At 42.1% G+C, this 18,271-nt stretch overlaps 1 protein-coding gene across 1 annotated transcript in view; it reads left to right on the plus strand.

Moving 5' to 3' along the window:
* SH3BP5 (SH3 domain binding protein 5) overlaps nucleotides 1-18,271 on the plus strand; it is a 61,263-nt gene that overhangs the window by 4,341 nt on the left and 38,651 nt on the right. Inside the window, exon 3 of the mRNA XM_054060628.1 lies at nucleotides 9,647-9,775. Coding sequence (XP_053916603.1) covers nucleotides 9,647-9,775 — 129 coding nt within the window. The remainder of the gene's footprint in view (nucleotides 1-9,646; nucleotides 9,776-18,271) is intronic.

Here is an 18,271-nt window from a genome sequence, read left to right on the forward strand (position 1 = left end):
CCACACTCATTTGCAATTTCTGTGCTTTGTGGCATGAATTTATTGGCAAATAAACTTAGTGAAATGGAGGATGATTTGTTATGCAAAATTAAACTATATTTCAGCTGTGAAAACTGTTCAGTGTCACTAGCTTGATTTAAATTCTATGAGTGAACTTTAAAAATCAGTATGCTAGTCTGCAACGTTTCCAATTAAATGGACTTCAGGACTATTTCTATACATGTATTGAAAAAAAATCATTATATATATATCTCTTCAGTCTCCTTATTTCATGCTGAGGTACTGAAATTGAAAGATGGTGCTGTGGATAGTTGCCTGGATTTCATTAATCTTGTCATAACCTTGCACTGAGGATGTATTATGAAGCAGATAGAATAGTAATAATAATGCAAATGTATACTCATGAAATAAGTCCCAATGATTTAAGATGGGATTTTACTGCTTGATTAAAATTATTCATGTGTTCAAGTGTTTGTAGAGCCTGGAGATTTGTAGCTACTCTCTCTGTGTGAGAGGCATGCTGAGCTCTAACGGCCGAAAGGCTCCTGGATATATCATTGCAAATAAGAACAGTGTTTCCACATTAGGTTGATCTTATATTGTTGCTTACTCGGTTTAGGAAATATTAGGTGTCAGATATGCAGAGAATGGCTATATGGTGCTTTCCGCCTCTATGTCATTGAAAGTTTGGTACAGCTCTGTCTGTAGTACATAGTGCAAGCAGTGTTTGAAGGAATTAAGTTGAAATATCATCAACAGTATGCTTCGTGACTGTTTCCTCTTTGCTTTTCATCCGAAAAATCTTACTGGATTGAAGCCAGTTTGTGGCATCAATGCAACTGCATAATTTTTAATCTGGGAAGATTTTCATTGCTTTTGATCTGCTTAAATTTTGAGGACAAATGCAGCTGGATGATGTAAGCAAGGCTTAATTTATTTAAGTTGATAAATGCATTTTAAATAGACCTAAGACCTATTTAGATGAAAGATATTAAAAAAGCATCACAACACTTGTGGTTAGAAGAAAATCCCTGCATTTCATACTCTGGACAAGAAAAGAAAGCTTTGCCAAGCAACCGTACAGGATAAATCCAGAGTTTGGAAGGGAGAGTTTAGAAACTGGATCATTCTTCTTCAAAGACGTCCAAAATACTTGAATGCTGGGCTTTTGGGAGAGCCATGCTGAATTTGCCTTTGAAGATTTGCTATTGTGGCTATTAGCTGCTTCGGGTCCCTTTTCCTACCCCTTCCTAGTTTGTGGTGTTGCTGCTGTTGCAAGATATTTCATTAGAAGAAAGATATGCGGGGGGTTAAACTGAGAATAGACTTATGTTTATCCTATTCTTCTATTATTATTTTCTTCATCTTTCAATGAAAACATAGTCAGTGTCATTAGGCTGTTGACAGCACAAAATGCTGATTGCCAGCTTCCTGTAGAATTACTTTATGGTCCATACGTCCCTACTGTTGACTTTTTTCCTTGGAATAATCTGGAAAAGCATAATGAGAGCATTTGAATAGAAGGTATATTTCTTCGAAGGAAGTCCAGAAAAAGACACCCATGTTTTTGTGACTTGATGTACTCTCTGATAAGCAGGAAGAGTAACCTTCAAGAGCATTGAAGTACTCCAAGTGTGTTCTGGACTTCCTGTAGCTTTGCACGAGTTGCTCTAAAGAGGACTGCTGACTGTCTCCAGTTCCTGTTAACTGGAAAAAAAAAACCCACAACAAAAAGCTGTAGATGTTAAATGCTTCTAAACCCCATGCTTTTGTTCTCACTGTGCCACAAGCCTAAATCTGCAAAAAAGAAGTAAAAATGTTGCCTTAGCCAGTGGAAATGTTACGGTGCTGAAATAAATCAGTAGAGGCTTGTGGGGTTTTCAGGCTTGGGAGGAGAAGTCTTAGAGGAGACCTTTTTACTATGTACCAGTACACAAAGGGTGCCTACCGAGAGGATGGAGACTCCCCTTTTTAGAGGAGTCACGTTGACAAGGGTTAATGGGTATAAGTTGGTCCTGGGGAGATTCCAGTTGGATTTCAAAAGATTTTTCATCATGGGAACAGTTAGACATTGGAATAATCTCCCTAGGGAAGTGGTAGATTCCTCTGCACCGGACATCTTGAGTCTCAGCTTGACAGAGTTCTGGGCCTTCTTGTTTAAACTAAAGCAGACCAGATGATCTCTGCGGTCCCTTCCAACCAGATACTCTATGATTCTATGACGATGCTCTCTTGGTGTAGTCACAGACATTTCCGTGTTTGAACGATGTAGAAAATATTGGCGCTTGCTGTTTACAGAAGTGATAAAATGGGTTGTTCAGCCTGACTTACTTACTTTATTTATTTATTTATTTAAAGTTCTGTACCTGAACTGTTATGGAATCCGTTCTGAGCTGATCAGCCTGCCTTATTTTAATCTTTTAAAATAACGTCTGCACCCAAGCCACCTGGGACAGGGGTGGATTTACCTGACTGACATGACTTGAACAGACACATTGAAGTTAGCTACATCTATTCTTTTACTTGATACAGTTACTCATTTTTTTGCTCTTTTGACCCTATCCTGCTAAACCCTAGAGAAATATCCTGACCTGATGATACTCACAACCTGTTCGGGAGTTGTGGAGCTGCTAAAGGGCACTGAGATGCTGATAGCTGTATATTGTGTTAATGTAGTGCCTGTTAATGAATCTTTGATTAGGCTTTATTTAAAATCCATAACGCTGCTCCTCGTAAGTGCTACTCTGAGCATTACTGACACAGCAAAAGGATGATGAAGGTCCTCCGGAGAGGTTTAACGCTTGACTTCGCTAATGTCCCTGTTTATCTTTGAAGTGTCTGTGAGGAGGAGGTGGCGAAAACATCTTGCAGTGGAGATAAAAGTTAGAGCGGCACTTTGCTGTTGGAGGCTTTTCCCTGTTTATTGGAAATGCACTTCTGTCTGAACTCATATCAGGAGTTGCAAATGTACTTAACAAATGTGCATGACTCGCCTGTCCAGCAAGCTCATACTCTTTGGCTCCTGAAAGTACAATTCCGATGTAACAAACTCACCCAGGGACCCTCTGGCAGAATTGCAAGGAGGGGAAATACAGCACATGCCATTAAAATTACCACTGGAATCTCAGCTATCCCAAATGTGGTTTTTGTTAGAGTTTTTGTTGCCGGAGCTACGAGCTTGCCGATGTTTGTTAAGGGGAGATGACTGCACGGGAAAACTGGAGCTGAACAGTGCTGCTTTCAACCGTGCTTGTTATTAGTAGGGCTTGGTAAGGATCCTTCTTGTACTCTTTCTTAGATCCTCTAGTGCTGATCTGCAAGACATTGTGTTACTTTTATTCCTGGATTTATCCTAAAGGTCACCCTGAGTTGGTGTTAGAGTCAAAGGAAAGGGGAGGGTGTTATCAGCTGTGTTGCTCTTTCGCTTGTGTGGCTTGTCCACATTTGAACCCTTCTGTGAAGGGGAAGGGCTATTTTAGTTAAAGTTACTTTTACTTCCTTACTAAATACTTGGGTTTGGGCTAAAAAGCTCAGCCTTCTGACCGTGTGACACACAAGAATTCTAAGTAGACTTAAAAAAAAAAAAAAGTCCTCAATCTCTGAATTTTTAGAAAAATGGGCTGTCAGTGACAGGAATCTCATTCTGGACACGCCTGGTTGGCCTGGGGAAACGTTTGTCTCGGCTCATCTCCATTGCTCATGAGAAACATCCATAGCCTTATCAGCATCCCTGTGCAGCTCTTTCCAGTGTCCATAAAAGAGTACACAGATAAGGGAGGAGCAGCTCACTGGCTCATGTTCCTGCTGTTTTTTGGAATGCACATGCACGATGGATTTGTCCAGCACCAGCCAAATCTTTCCATATCTCTTGTTTCCACAGGAAACGGCTCCTGTGTATGGATTGCTTGTTATTTTGCCTTCTGCTTTTATCCATGGATGAGTAAGGAAATGCTCTTTCCTCTGCTATGGCTCTGGAAAGATTTTGTTGCCTGAGTGAGTCAAAAGGCTTTACTTGGTTCATGTTCTTGAAGCAGATATGGGGAGGAAGAGAGGAAGGAAGGGTTAGGCAGAGAAATCTTATTTTGGAAGGAGCACCCAGTGCCTTTCCCTGCCTGCATTCCTCTCCTTTATTCTAAGAGGACTAAACATACCAGTGTATTTGTAGTCTCAGTCTGTAAGTGCAAGCAGGAGGTTAGAACAACTTCCAGATACCAATTTGTATTGTTCTTAGATGACAGATAAGTAGTTGTGTGGAAAAAGACTTTTCCCCATGCTTAAAAATTGAGATGTTACTTAACCCCTTCCTTCCACTTTTTTTTAAGGTTCAGTAGTCAATCTGGTTTACTTGAGCTACTCAGGCACCAAATAGATATTAAAGATGTTGTTAACCTGTTCAGTGCTCCGAGGTAGATCGCAGAGCATGTGCATATGTGTAGTGATGCTATCTTAACTTGGAAATGAGCTTTTGCAGTTGGTAGGTCTCTGTAGCAGAGGAAGGCAGGTACAAATACTGCCTGCCTCTTGGAACTAGAAGAAGCCTCTCTCTCAGTCAGCAATTTCCTTTCCCATTCACTTCCCAGGCTGGTTTAATGGGTTGTTGGAGGTTCAGTACACCAAATTGTCTAAAGGGTCCTAGGTTAACCTTTGTAAATGAAATTTATATGTGCTTGGTGCTAAAATGCTTCATACACAGTTGTTAAACTCATTCTAAAAAGACAACCGTTTGCAAATATATGCTTCACTTGATGGGCAGAAATAGTTATTTGCCTGTCATCTGGCGTCTGACACCAGCTCATCTCCATTGCTCATGAGAAAGGAAAAAACAAGTGTGCTTTATTCTTCAACAGGTGCAATATAAGTGTAAAATTGTGTTTTGTTTTTTTTTTTCCACGTTTGAAAGTGGATCTCCAAAATGCTCCTGTATGGATGGCCTCTTGTTAAGTGTGGTCCCTCTTTTGGTGGAGTAACAGAGAGCTGCCAACAGAAAGTTACTGGAAACAACGTCTGCTTTTAATAATGAACTATGGTAGCAAAAGCATATATGGGGTAAAAATCAAGCATGCTCCCTAAAATTTGTGAAATCTGTCACTTGGGAGAAGAGTGCTAAGGATTTCCAGGAAGGAATTTGATGAGAATGGAGCTCTTATACCTGTAAAATAAGGTGATTAAAAGTAAACTGCTGTTCACAAGATGCGCTAAGTGCTACACCTGCTAGAGCATGTGTATGACAAACACCTAGGTAGCGAGAGCCTGGTTATTAGGGCTGTAAGTTAAGTAAGTTTTGACTGCTACTTTTTTTTTTCATACACCTTGCAACACACAGTGAGGTTAAATTGCCTTAATTAGCTTTTGTCCAGCCTTAAAAAGGTTTATCACCATCTCATTTGAGCAAATAGGAGGGAGAAAACACTGGAAATGATAGCCAGCCAGCTTTCAGTATGGTTTTTCTGCTTGCAAAATCAGTAACAAGGCATTCTTAAAAATGATCACAGAAGATTATGAGCTGCCAGAGGGGAAAACATGCTTTTGAAATGTTGTCTGGGCATTTAAGATGTCTCGTCGGTTGCTTTGCTTCTGTTGCAGTTTATCTGGTCTGTGCATGTATGTGTTCAGTGATGAGAAAAACAAGACCATGTGGGTTTTTTTCAAAAAATCCCCCAGAAATGCTGAGTGTGACTCACAGGGTTTGTACCTACGGCTGAATTCTCGCTTTTATCAATAACTTGCATTTCTGCTGGGAAAGCATCATCTTTCAAGGAGCTGAAATACAGAAGCTAGGAATTAAGGACTGTGCTAGGAGAGTTGCATGGCATGTGCTGAACTGTCTCAGATGCTGGCAACTCGTGGCAGCGAGATGCAGAAATTGTCATCTTTTCCTTTCCCTGTTGTCCATATGTGCTAGGTAAAGGTCTGAATGAAGCAATTGTTTGGCAGTTGTGCAGTAACACTTGTAAGGAGGTGCATTATTTTAGAGGATTTCATAAGTAAGGTGAAGGTGGTATGGTTGTTTTCCCAGCTTCACTAAGGCTTCCCTCATGCTGGGACCATGGATGAACTTCACTGCTGTGGTGTTCCTCAGTCTCTAATTTTTTGACGTGAGTATTCTTACAGAAAACACTGTAAAAGGGATTTATAGCTTTGAACCACTTCACATGTGGGTCGGAGTCTCTCAGTGACAGTAACACAGGAAGCTGTACATAGAGCAGGCGATTAAATTGATTCCCAATTTAAGTTGATTTCCAAGTTACTGCCTTGACCACAGGCCCATCCTTCCCATGGACCACAAAATGCGCTTTTCATGTCACGTAAGTAGCAATTGCACCAAGCCCAGTGCTCCTGGTGCAGTTGGCTTGGTGGTTCTGACCTCCCCAGTTTCACATGAAGAGTAAAAATAGCTGCTGCACTTCTATTTCTTACTTACCAGGGCACCTGCCAGGGGATTTTTGCACTGACCCAAGTGTGATGACTTTCACAGCTGCTCTGCCAGCACATGGCAGGGCCGATGCACTGTGTGGCTGCGTGTTTGCAGGATGGAGCTGTGCCTCTGCTCACTGGAGATGTTGCTGTAGCTCTCAGATAGGAGCTGCTATCACTGAAACCATGAGAGCTGAATCAGTTTGGACTGAGGAGGCTGAGTGTTGTGAATGCGCTGGGATGCTCCTGGAGCACACACAGTGTAGATACATAAGTGGAATTGCTTGCTTTTGTAGTGTTGTTGGGGCTAGGCAGAGTACGAGTGGTGCGTGTGGTGCAGGAGAGGATATGTCTTTGGCATTACACCTTCTCAGAGACATCTTCTTGTAGTGTCCAGTGGGGATGGCTGGAAAACTTTGGTAGGGGGACTGATCCCAGTAAAGTATGAGAATCTGCTTATTCTCTCATCTGGAAGGTGGTGGAGTCTGCAGGCTTGTGTTCCTGACAATCAGGAGCCTGAGAATAAATGTCATTTAAAATAAGTCAGGTGATGATGATGCGAGTATTAAGTTTTGGGGTGTTTTGGCTTTTGTTATTGCTCTTCACCGGAGAAAATGAGATTCTGCCCCTCTATTCTGCTCTTGTGAGACCCCCATCTGGAGTATTTTGTCCAGTTCTAGAATCCCCAACATACGAAGGATGTGGAACTGCTGGAATGCATTCAGAGGAGGGCTACAGGGATGATCAGAGGGCTGGAGCACCTCCCATATGAGGACAGGCTGAGAGAGTTGGGGTTGTGCAGCCTGGAGAAGAGAAAGCTCCAATGAGACCTTATAGTGACCTTCCAGTACCTGAAGGGGCTACAATAGAGCTGGGGAGGGACTGTTTACAAAGGCTTGTAGTGATAGGATGAGGGGCAATGGGTATAAACTGGAGAGGGGCAGATTTAGACTGGACATAAGGAGGAATTTCTTCACTATGAGAGTGGTGAGACACTGGCACAGGTTGCCCAGGGAAGCTGTGGATGCCCCATCCCTGGAGGTGTTCAAGACCAGGTTGGATGGGCCTTGGGCAGCTTGATCTGGTGGGAGGTGTCCAACTCAAACTATCCTATGATTCTTTGATTCTGTAGGACAGACTTCTGTGTAAAGTGCAGTTGTGCTCATGGATGAACGTGTGCTTAACCATTTGCCAGACTTATGCTTCAGGTGCCAGTTATAGTTTTCCTTATGGTTTAGTAATTTGCGTGTGCTTTATCTAAGTAGATAGGAGATCAGTGGGTACAGAAGTTGCTGTTAGTTTCTCTGCTCTATCCTTGGTGCTTTTTGGTATGTTTTTATTGGAAACTAGTCCTCTTTTTCCTGTTGGGTAAGAGTGTATGTAATTATCACGTGAATAAATTTGGGGTAGCTTCCTTAAGCACAGATTTGGTAGTAATGGTTTCTGTGTTCTGAGCACTTATCTGACAAACATGGGAACCAAATTTTGGAATATATCACAGCATAGGGCTTTTTTTACTTTATGCCTATATTTTTAATTTTTTTTTTTAACTATTTGCTTTCCACAACAAGTATCCTGATGCAGCTTTCACAAAGGAAATGAAAAGTAAACCTTCAGGGTCACTCGTTTAACAAAATAGTTTTTAACTTTGTTTCTGCATTTCTGGGAAAAATAAATTGTTAAATATACTTCAGTACTTAACGTTTTTCTTGTAATACAGTCATCACGCTTGCAATCTTATTTCAGTTACTTGTGAAACTCATTCTGTGTAGTGAACCATGTATCGTCCAATACTTTATTTGGAAATATTCAAACTCTTTTCACTGAGAAAATCATAGACTCAATACATATTGTTTGAGTGATACATTTCAGGCTTTCACTAAGAAATGAGATAATTGACTGGGTTGGAGCTATTTTTGTAGGACTAAAATATAATTAATGCTGGTTAATGTTTTAGGTAACACTTAAAAGGAAACATTTGAGATTTCACTTAAGTATGTTTTTGTTCTGTAAAAAATAATGTATTACAGCAGGTTTTTTTTTCCTCTTCTGAGAGCATAGTGGTAGGTTCCAAAGTATTTTAATTCTTCCAATGAATAAACAGTTGTGCATTCTAGAAATCCTCAACAATAATGACAAAAACCTCCTGAATTAGAGCGCTTCTTCAAGCCATCTGCTTCCTGATAATCAACATGTCACTCCAGCAGTCTGTGCAAATCCTGCTCTCTAATTAGAATTACAAGGCTTGTCAAGAGCTCACATGGCCCTTCCTCTTCATCTCCTTAAATCCTGGGCCAGGTCCCAGCCGGAATCTGCATCTCTGCAATAATTCCATAGATTTAGAATCTGTGTCAGATGCTGAGATCAAAATCAGAATCGCTTTGCTTAAAGGTGTGGAAATTTCAGTGGAGCAGAGAAAATATTTTGATTGTTTCAGCTAATCCTGTAAAGAGTGCAACTCATTCAGTTTGGAAGTAGTTGGAATTCACTTTTCTTATATATGTAATAAATAACAACAATGAAGTGGAAAGTAGATGTACTTACACATTGATACAAACTGCAGCTGAAAAAATGGGGGTTTATGGCTGGAAGTCTTGTCATGAGGACTTGAAAGCTTTTTTGCTGCCGTGGAAGCAAGTAGGATGTGTTTATAAAAGGAAAGAGGAGCTGACTTGAAAACATACCATGTGGGGAGCATCCAGTTTTTCCTGCAGAAAGGAGATCCTGCCCATTCTCTCTTGTGTTGTGAAATGGTGTCTCTGGGGGTAACAGTACTAGGGATGGGACACACTAAGGTTTAGGAGACGTAGATTCCAGATGATTTGCCTGCCTGCTGCTGGATTTGTCCTGCTGCTAGCTGTATCCTAGTGTTGTCTAGATGAGGTATCTTTGCCACTAAACTCCCTCTTAGAACTGAGTCATTTGCAAGCTATTCCTGTCTGAGAAAGCCTGCTAGGGGTGACATCTAGCACTGGCTGTTGCAAGCTGTGTGTAAAAGCAGTCTATGGAAGACAGGTGTCTAGGATGTGAGTGTTTGGGTATGGTTCTGGGTTCCTATTATTACCTCTACTGAAGAAATCTGACTCCGTCCAAATGACAGTGGTTGTTTTGAATGTATCAGCTTGTTTGTGCACATAAAGAGCAGCTTGAAGGTGGGAACAAACAGGTAGAAATACATTTTAAAGCTCTAACCTATCTTTGTCCTTTCTTTCCCTTCTGCAACATTTTGAAGGATGCACGCCAGAAGTTCCGCTCTGTGCTGGTTGAAGCAACAGTAAAACTGGATGAACTGGTAAAGAAGATTGGAAAAGCTGTAGAAGACTCTAAACCTTACTGGGAAGCTCGGAGAGTGGCCAGGCAGGTGAGAACTTTCTGCCATATAAGCTTGTGATTGGAGAGCACATATTAATTGCATTGCTTTCCTACTATTAATAACATCTTAAGCACATGCTCTTGGCTGACAGCGTCTGTGTCTTGAATTGCATGTAAGCCATGTGAATTAAAGGCAAAAATGTGTTTCTTCATAGCTACAGCTGCTCATGTTCTTCAGTTCAGGAACAGCTACAGCAGACGCAAACTATCAGTAGCGAAAGACTAGTTCTGTTCTCCTTTCATTATCAATGGCCTTTCAGAGCCTTGTTCTTTCCCATCAGTAGTTGTAATTATTTGAAAATACAGTGTAGACTTTGTGTATCTGCTTTTTCTTCTTAAAGCAAAATGCTCAGCAGCTAAATTGGTTGCAGCTGGAACCTGTTGGGGAAGGGGGCTGGAGTGGGGCAGACCTGGGGACACCTGCAGGGTTTAGTGCTGTATTAGGTTGTGCTGAAGCAGGAACATGCTAAATGCGGCTCTAAAATGTGCTGGTTTGGGGACAAACTGAGTTCTGCTTTCTGTGCTGTCACCAGGACCTTACCTCCCTTGCCCAACTACTACTTGATTATTAAGAAGCACCTAAAATAGTTTTTTTGGGAGGGTTGGAAAGGGCCTGTGTAGCTGAGACAGGGAAGGATGAGGTGTGGAAGTAAGGGTGTGATCTACTACCTGCAAGGAAAGCAAGAAAGCTTTTGAGGTGACGGGCAGCTTCTCACTTTAGTGAAAAAGTGGCTGAGATTTGAGTGTGTGGTGGCATAGGCAGTGCTTCTGCTTGGTGTCTGTAACAGGGTTTGCTGGTGTCTGAGGCTTTTTGGTTTTTCCCCAAGGGGGAGACTGTTCCTGAGTGCTGCTTCTATTTTCTCTCAAGGCAAGGAGGGGCAGAAGTGGAAGAAGAGTTGCCTAGAGGGGCTACTTCTGTGTATGGCTAGAAGGATGTGTGCAGTGGCATCTGGCTGGGTAGCCAGGATGTGATTGTGTTCAAGGTGGGAGTGAGAGATAGGGTAGCAGGTGTGAAATACATGAAAATTACAGAATTGTAGAAATAGCTAGGAGATGAGGTTGAGGAATGAGAAGATTCGTGTAGGGGTGTGCCAGAAGGCAGAATGTAAACTCACAGGGTAAGAGAAGGGGAGAGAGGGTAATACTCGTAAATCCTCTGAACAAGACACAGGAAAGAAAGGCCTGAATGCAAGCTTTATCACTTTGAAAGCTGATGAAGCAAGACTTGAGTTGATGGGATATGGCATGCAAGGTAATACATAACCCTGTTGATCCTTTAAATTGCAGAGCATTGTTTTGGACCTATTGTCTCAGGCAGTGGGGTTGATGTGTGTGGGGCTATTAAGCTTAATCCTTCGGACTACAAGCAGGGTGGCAAATAGGTAAACTTTGCTTCAAAGCTCAGTAAGCATAGTATCTACTACTCATCTGTAACTGCTGCAAAAGCAATCCCTGCTCGCGGAGCCTGTGGTGTGTGCTAGAGAGTAACCAGTAGTGAGGAAGTTAGCAACAAAATAAGATCAATAGACGAATGGATCAATAAGATCAATTGATTATATTGTGTTAATTAGCATGCGCAATTTAAAAAGAAAAAAATCTCTAAACCCCACCTCAAATATGAATGTCTACTTCTGTTTCTGTAAATAGCTATGTAGGGCACGGAATGCATAGGGCTCAGAGCTGTACTTGGAAAAGTCAATGATAGAAATGTGTACTCTGCAGTACAAAAAAATCGGATAACTTTGAAGTTTGTGACATCAGGCATTGAGAGCAGTGAACTTTGTCCTCTGTCCCGAAGCTGGCAGCAGATTTTGTCCTGGAAATGGATTTTTTTATTCCTATGTCTTTGCCCCTGAAATCCATTCAGTCATGCTGGTTCAAAGGTGCTTTGCAAGAGCACTAAAAAAATCCAAATGACTTAAGGCCCTTAGGTTTGTGGAATCACTGCTCTTATACTGGGCTTGTTAGAGAGAACCCTATTTTATTCCCGATTCATACTGCCATTAGCAGGGTTTAAATGCTCCTTATCCCAGATCTGCTGATTTGCTGCACACTGAATTTTCTTTTAATTCCTGATAGCAATTTTTTTTTTTTTTTTTTTTTTTAAAAACTGGGGTTCACCTTCTAAGTGTTCATTCCACATTTTCCATTTTCTGTTACGGAGCCGGTCATGGAACAGAGCTCCCTCTTTGTATCTGCTCAGCAGGAAGAGCTGGAGAACGATCTCTGGTTTCAACCCCTTTGGCTCTCTGTCTAATAAAACCTCGAAATAGGAAATGTGAGTGCCAAGAGGAATATTAGTGTTGAAGAACAGCAAATCTATGTGGGAACCAGGAGACTGGAAAGATTAGTACCAGTCATCAGCAAAGCACCTGCCTAAAGAGTTGATCCAGTCTTAATTTAGTCTAGAAAAGTTCCATTTAACTGGAATCAAATTTCTATATTGAAGTGGGGGGAAGGAGTGGGTGGGAAAATGGAACTGAAGGAATGTGCTGGAATATTAATAAGTTGAGGTGCCACTCCATCTTTATTTTGTACTTTGATTTCTAGAACTGTAGAGAAATCATGCGAATAGCTTCGTGTTGTTGTGTTCAAATTTATAAAACCACCTAGCCTAGGAAGACTGTCTTCCAGCTTCTGTCTTTATGGTTATTTTAGAGCCACTAGGCTGCCTCTGAAAGCGCAGGCACAAGGTTTTTGGTGGTTGAACCAGCTTTAGTTAAACAATAAGGGAAAAATGCATGACTGTGCCTGCAAGAGAAAGGGAAGTGTAAATTCTTGTTTGTTCTCAGTAAAAGGAAGTAAAAATATGACCTATAAATTGAAGTCTTCTGGGAACAAAGAACTGCATAATTAATGCCATCTAGTTTGGCAGAAATGCAGGAGTCATCCAGACTTGCTTGCATTTAAGAGGTCAGTTGTAGGGTGACTTGGCTGATGCAAGCTGTGTTTAGTTATATTGAGGGGCTTGTTTTCACTTGGCATGAACATGATTCCCTTCTGGAAATATTTGTTTAAAGATAAAACCCATTAAAATGGTAGGAGGGCACTAATGTGGGGTCAGCAAAAAACAGGTTCCTGAGTCAAGTACTTCCCTGGAGAAGTTTTAGGACCTTGAGCCCTTTCATCTCCTCACCCTTATACCCGTCTTGTGCAATCCTGTGTTGGCAAAAGATGGTGGATTCAAAACAAATTAATTCTCCCATGCAAGAGTCCTGTAACATCTTGTTTGTGTATTATATGCCAAGAGAATTTCAACTTGTCCTGTCTCAGGGTGAAACTTCACTCTAACAGAACAATGGGCTCTTAGCATTAGGATATGAGTGCTTTGCCCTCTGAAGTGGTGGCGCAGGGAATCGGGATGCTGTTTGTTGGCACTCTAAAGCCATAATATCTAGCTTTTGCTGAGGCTGAAGCGAGAGCTGGCTAATATTCTTGCCCCTGCAGATTTCATGCAGTTTCTGCGAAGACATCTTTGTTGTGATTCCTCATTTGGTATTCCGGTGGGCCTTTCATGTTGATTGCAGGAGCACCTTACTGCCTTGGAGCATTTCAGTCCAAACTGTTTGTTTAATCAAATTTTAATTTATTTCTGCTGCGAGAACTTATTTTGCTTTTAGCATATTCTTTTTTCATGTTGTTCTTTAATTTATGCCATAGTTCAGTGGAAGAACCTGAGCGTGCAGCTGAGGGTTGTGTATGGACACAAGCAATGACCACATTGCAGTGATATGAAATTTCTGTAATCCAAAAGATGGTCCAGGTTCTAACAGTTGGGAAGGCCAGTCTCCCCATGCATGTATTATTCTCCCCTCTCACTGAGTAATCTGCTTCCCTGGTTAACTAGTCAGAGAATTGGACTTTTCACAGAATATCAAGTTGGAAGGGACCTGAAGGATCATCTGGTTAAACCTTTTTAGGTGATGTATAGTTTAAACGAGATAGTCCAGCACCCTGTCAAGCTGAGCCTTGAAAGTGTCCAGTGTAGAGAGATCTATCACTTCCCTGGGGAGATTATTCCAATGTTTAATTGTTCCCATGGTGAAAAGTTTTCTTCTGGAATCCAGTCAGAATCTCCCCAGGAGCAACTTATACCCTTGTATTTTCCATGTGACTCCTCGTAAAAAGGGAGTCTTCTTCCTCTTGATGGACACCCTTTATGTACTAGTACATGGTAATGAGGTCTTCCCTAAGCCCTTTCCTCCCAAGGCTGAACAAAGCCAGTTCTCTCAGCCTGACTTTGTATGGATGTTTTCCCAGTCCTCTGATCATCTTGGTAGCCTTTCTCTGGACCCTCTCCAGCCTGTCCACATCATTTTTGTACAGTGGGGACTAAAACTGAATTTAATACTCAGGTGCCACCTGACAAGTGCTGAGTAGAGTGGGACAATGGCTTCTTCGCTGCTGGTGATGCTGTTATTGATGAGCTCCAGCATCTTCTTGTCTCTCTTTGCTGCTGCAGCACACTGTTCACTCATGTAGTCTCTTGTCCACCAAGACTTCCATGTCCTTCTTCCCGTGGGGAAGAAGGGTGAAGTTGCCAGGAAATATAAATAATGTCAACAACATTGTAGGTCTTGAGTCTCTGAGGTAAGGAGTGTTGTAAGCCACTGTTGACTTAGCATTTTGCAGGGCTGGCGCTGGAAAGTGCCTGCGCAATGGTGTCTGGGCAAGTGATAGAGTTCAAGAAGTGTGTTATCTCCCTAGTGACATTGTGCTCTGGGACAGGATGCTTTGCGGATGCTGTACAAAAGCAACTGTGGTGTATTGCATAAATCACTGGGCTGGTGGAAGCTGATTTTGTTCTGCTGCATGGTGTAGATAAATTGCTTCATCTTTCTTTTAGTTCCTGTGTAAAATGGAGCTGTCAGGTTACTGTGAAGCCGAGTTCATTAAGGAAAGTAAAAGCACTTTGGGGTCTTTGGGTGAGAGGTGCCACTAAAACACTGTTATCTGTATGTCATCACTTGTGAACCCAGGGAGAAACTGAACAGGGTGACTTGCCTTTTTGCTTTGCTTCTGCTGGGAAAAAAAAAAAATCTGACAGAAGTGTGCTCCCACCCACTCTCAGAAATAAAACAATCTGTGCCTTTGTAGTGACCCTAAACAGAATAAAAGCTCTGGGAGCATTGCTTATAATCAAGCTTCAGCTCCCATTACTGAGCGATTTTTTGCAGAGGAATCACGTTTTATTCCCCAGTACTGGCTTACATTGGGGGTAGGAGCAGATCCTTTGCTCAGTTTTAGTATTAAGCTTGTTTGGGAGGGACATGGTTTTGCTTTGTGATATTCCCCTCACCCTCTCCGCACCATTTAGCTTTTACAAAAGAGTGACAGAAAACTTGCTTCAGGCAAAAATAGATGAAAGATCTATGCTAGGTCATCTCTATATGTATCTCTCGCTAAGGGACCCGTCTGTAGCAAGTGTTCAGACAGCAATGTGTTGAAGGGAGTGCATGTTCTGCTTCCTCTGGGTCACTCTTCCTGGTTTGGTCTTAAAACTAATTCTTCTTTTTATGTTGTTGGCGTACATTCTTAAGCATCTCTCTTTTATCTTAAAAAGCTCATAAAAACATGCTGGAATCCATATGTATAACGGTTCTTCCTGTCTGAAGTCTAGGCATGTTTGAGAGGAAATGAAGTTGATGGACAAGTAGATGGTGTTCAGTAGTGACAGGTAACCTGTCCTGTCCACTGCAACTTTTTATGTAGTAGAGCTCCTTCCTCTCACTTCACTAATAATCTTTCTCTTGTGTAATATGTTTATACTGGATTTCTACATCTGTTTGAAGAAATTGAGTGTGTTGGGCTTGTTTAGCCTGGAGAGGAGGAGGCTGTGGGTAGACCTTGTGGCAGCCTTCCAGTACTTAAAGGGACAGAGGAAAGCTGTGGAGGGGCTTTTTATTGTGGAGGTAGTGATGAGACAAGGAGTAATAGTTTTAAGCTGAAAGAGGGGAGATTTAGATTAGACATTAGAAAGAAATTTTTTACTGTGGGAGCGGTGAGGCACTGGCACAGGTTGTCCAGGGAAGGTGTGGATGCCCCATCCCTGGTGGTTTTCAAGGCCAGGTTGGATGAGGCTTTGAGCAACGATCCAGTGGACAGTGTCCCTGCCCATAGCAGGGGGGGTAGAAACGGATGATCTTTAAGGTCCCTTCCAACCCAAATCATTCTGTGAGTCTATGATTCTACATCAACTGACGAAGTAAAGAATTATTAGGGCTGAACTTTCAGATACATAGACCCTGGGTCTCTATTCTGCCTGTCTTCACAAAACTTAGGGCCCTTTAATCACTGACTGTAGTCAGTGGTGAGAGGCAGGCGCATGTGAAAAGCCTTTTGAGCTGCATACATCTTCCTTAAATGCAGAGGGAGTTAAGCTATTTTGTCTTGGGTTGTTTAGCCATCAAGTGGTTCTATGAATCTTATATCCAAATTGAATCAGTATGAGAAGTAGCTGCTGTAATCTTGCAGAACAGGAACAGAGGAGGAATTGAATCACTTGATGGTGAAGGTGGGGAAGGTGTAATCATATATAAACACACTTACCTACTTGGAAGACTTTTCCTCAGCAGATGAGACTGATACCGTTCTTTGCAGAAGTCAGGATTGCAGTGCCTGTACAGGAACAAAACTTTGCAAAGGGGCTGTTGCATCTCTGTTTCTAGGTGGTCAGCTTGAGATGTCTGAAAGTAGAGTGACAAGTGTGGAAAGACAGATGGTAACTTCCTTATCTCAGGAGACAAAAGCTCACATAACTTGGAGGTTCAAAACTGCCGATCAGCCTTAAAAATTAATTAGGAACTGGAAACTGTGGTCTTGCCAGTGTTGCTTCCTGCATACCCAAGTTTCCCATCCAAATTTGCTCAGTGAGTGAGAGCTAATTGGATCAAAGCATCAGCCAGTTCTACTGTGGACAGGAGGGCAGCACTGAATGTGGGTGACAGAGAGCTCCTGGGTCCAGATCCAACAGTGATGAGTTACCAGGTTATTCCCCTCTAGTTCATGGACACTAGATATGTTGCTATCCACGGGTCTTCATGCTCATGTTTAAGACAACAAAGAGTTAAACTGATTCATGTTATCTGCTAAGCTTATCTTGGCAAAAAAGGTGAAGGGAGGGGGAACTTGAGAAGCAAAAATTAAATGTCAGCAGAACTGTGACAGACTTGCATTCCTGTTTGGCAACTTGCCATGGAGCTAGTAAAAACCAAAATTATTGGCACGGTTACAGTGGAACAACTAACTGACCTTGCCTGGTGGAAGGAGTGTTGCTGGTTAACTGTTTAGAAACCAGAAAGCTACCTTGTGGATTCACGTTTTCAAAGCAGGGGTACAGAAACTTGAAAATTGACTTTGACAGACCTTCTACAAATCCTTCCAATTGTTTAAGAAACAACCCCAACACCCAGAACACTTGACTGCTTTCCATGGCTGTAGGTCAGTGCTGCGTTTTCTTAGGTAAGTAACCATTGTTTGTGTAGTGTTGCTGCTAGTGGAGTATTAATTCCAGTCTCCCTTAATGACTTGTTCACCTTGAACATGGAGAAAGCAGTAGAAGATAATGTGTGTAAAAGTGTCTCTTTTATCAAATGAGAATAACTCCCATCAATGTGGGGGCAGTAACTCCCATCAGCTCCTAAGGGTATTTTTACTCCTGTTTGTGGTAGTGAAGCATTCAGAAGGTATTTTATATGGACATTGGTCCTCCAACTATTTAAATAATTAGTCTAGGCTGGCAGTAGAGGTTATGTTACTTGTGGTCTACCTATGCGGATATCTTCTGTTTTAATTGATGATGCTGTGTTGCAGCTGCCCTGGTGTCTCCTGGGTAGCCTCACAGTAGTGTGAGGATAGCGGAGGTAATGATTTCTGATTTTGGAAGGTGAGATAAATGGTGTGAGAATGGGCTCGCTCCACAGGTGTATAGATCAACCATACAGAAATGGCTGTGATTTGTTTATTTGGATGACTTAGGTGAGTGGAGTGGAGAGGCTGCTCAGAGACGTGGGAGCAGCTCTTTTCCTGAATAGGGACTTACCTGTTGGTGGTCAAGAGACCTGTCTGTTGGGTGAGGCTGACATGATGGCCTCGGTTTGCGCTGAGGCAGGGCAGGCACTGGAGGAAGGCAGGCAGATAGGCTGCACAAGTCTTGCCTGGAAAGAGAGGGCTGAAGTGCTCTGAAAGGAAAAGAGACATTGAAGTTGCCAGGTAGGCAACTGGGAAACCCAGTGCTGTAAAGAAATGGTAAGGAGATGAAGTACAGGTGGGCTGTGCAAGAAGTGGTGCCTGAAACGAGGAAGCCTGGAGGCTGCACATCGTATCTGATGGCCTAAGAAGTTTTCTGTGTCCTTTTTCCCTTTCTGCTCCCTGTGGACCTGCTCTACACCTGAACCCCTTCTTCCCACCAAGACTTTTTTTTTTTTTTGTTATAGAAATACATCATTAAATCTTAGGGAAACCATGTCGATGTGACGTCAGTCCT

Source organism: Cuculus canorus, chromosome 2, assembly GCF_017976375.1.
Source record: "Cuculus canorus isolate bCucCan1 chromosome 2, bCucCan1.pri, whole genome shotgun sequence".
Lineage (NCBI taxonomy): Eukaryota > Metazoa > Chordata > Aves > Cuculiformes > Cuculidae > Cuculus > Cuculus canorus.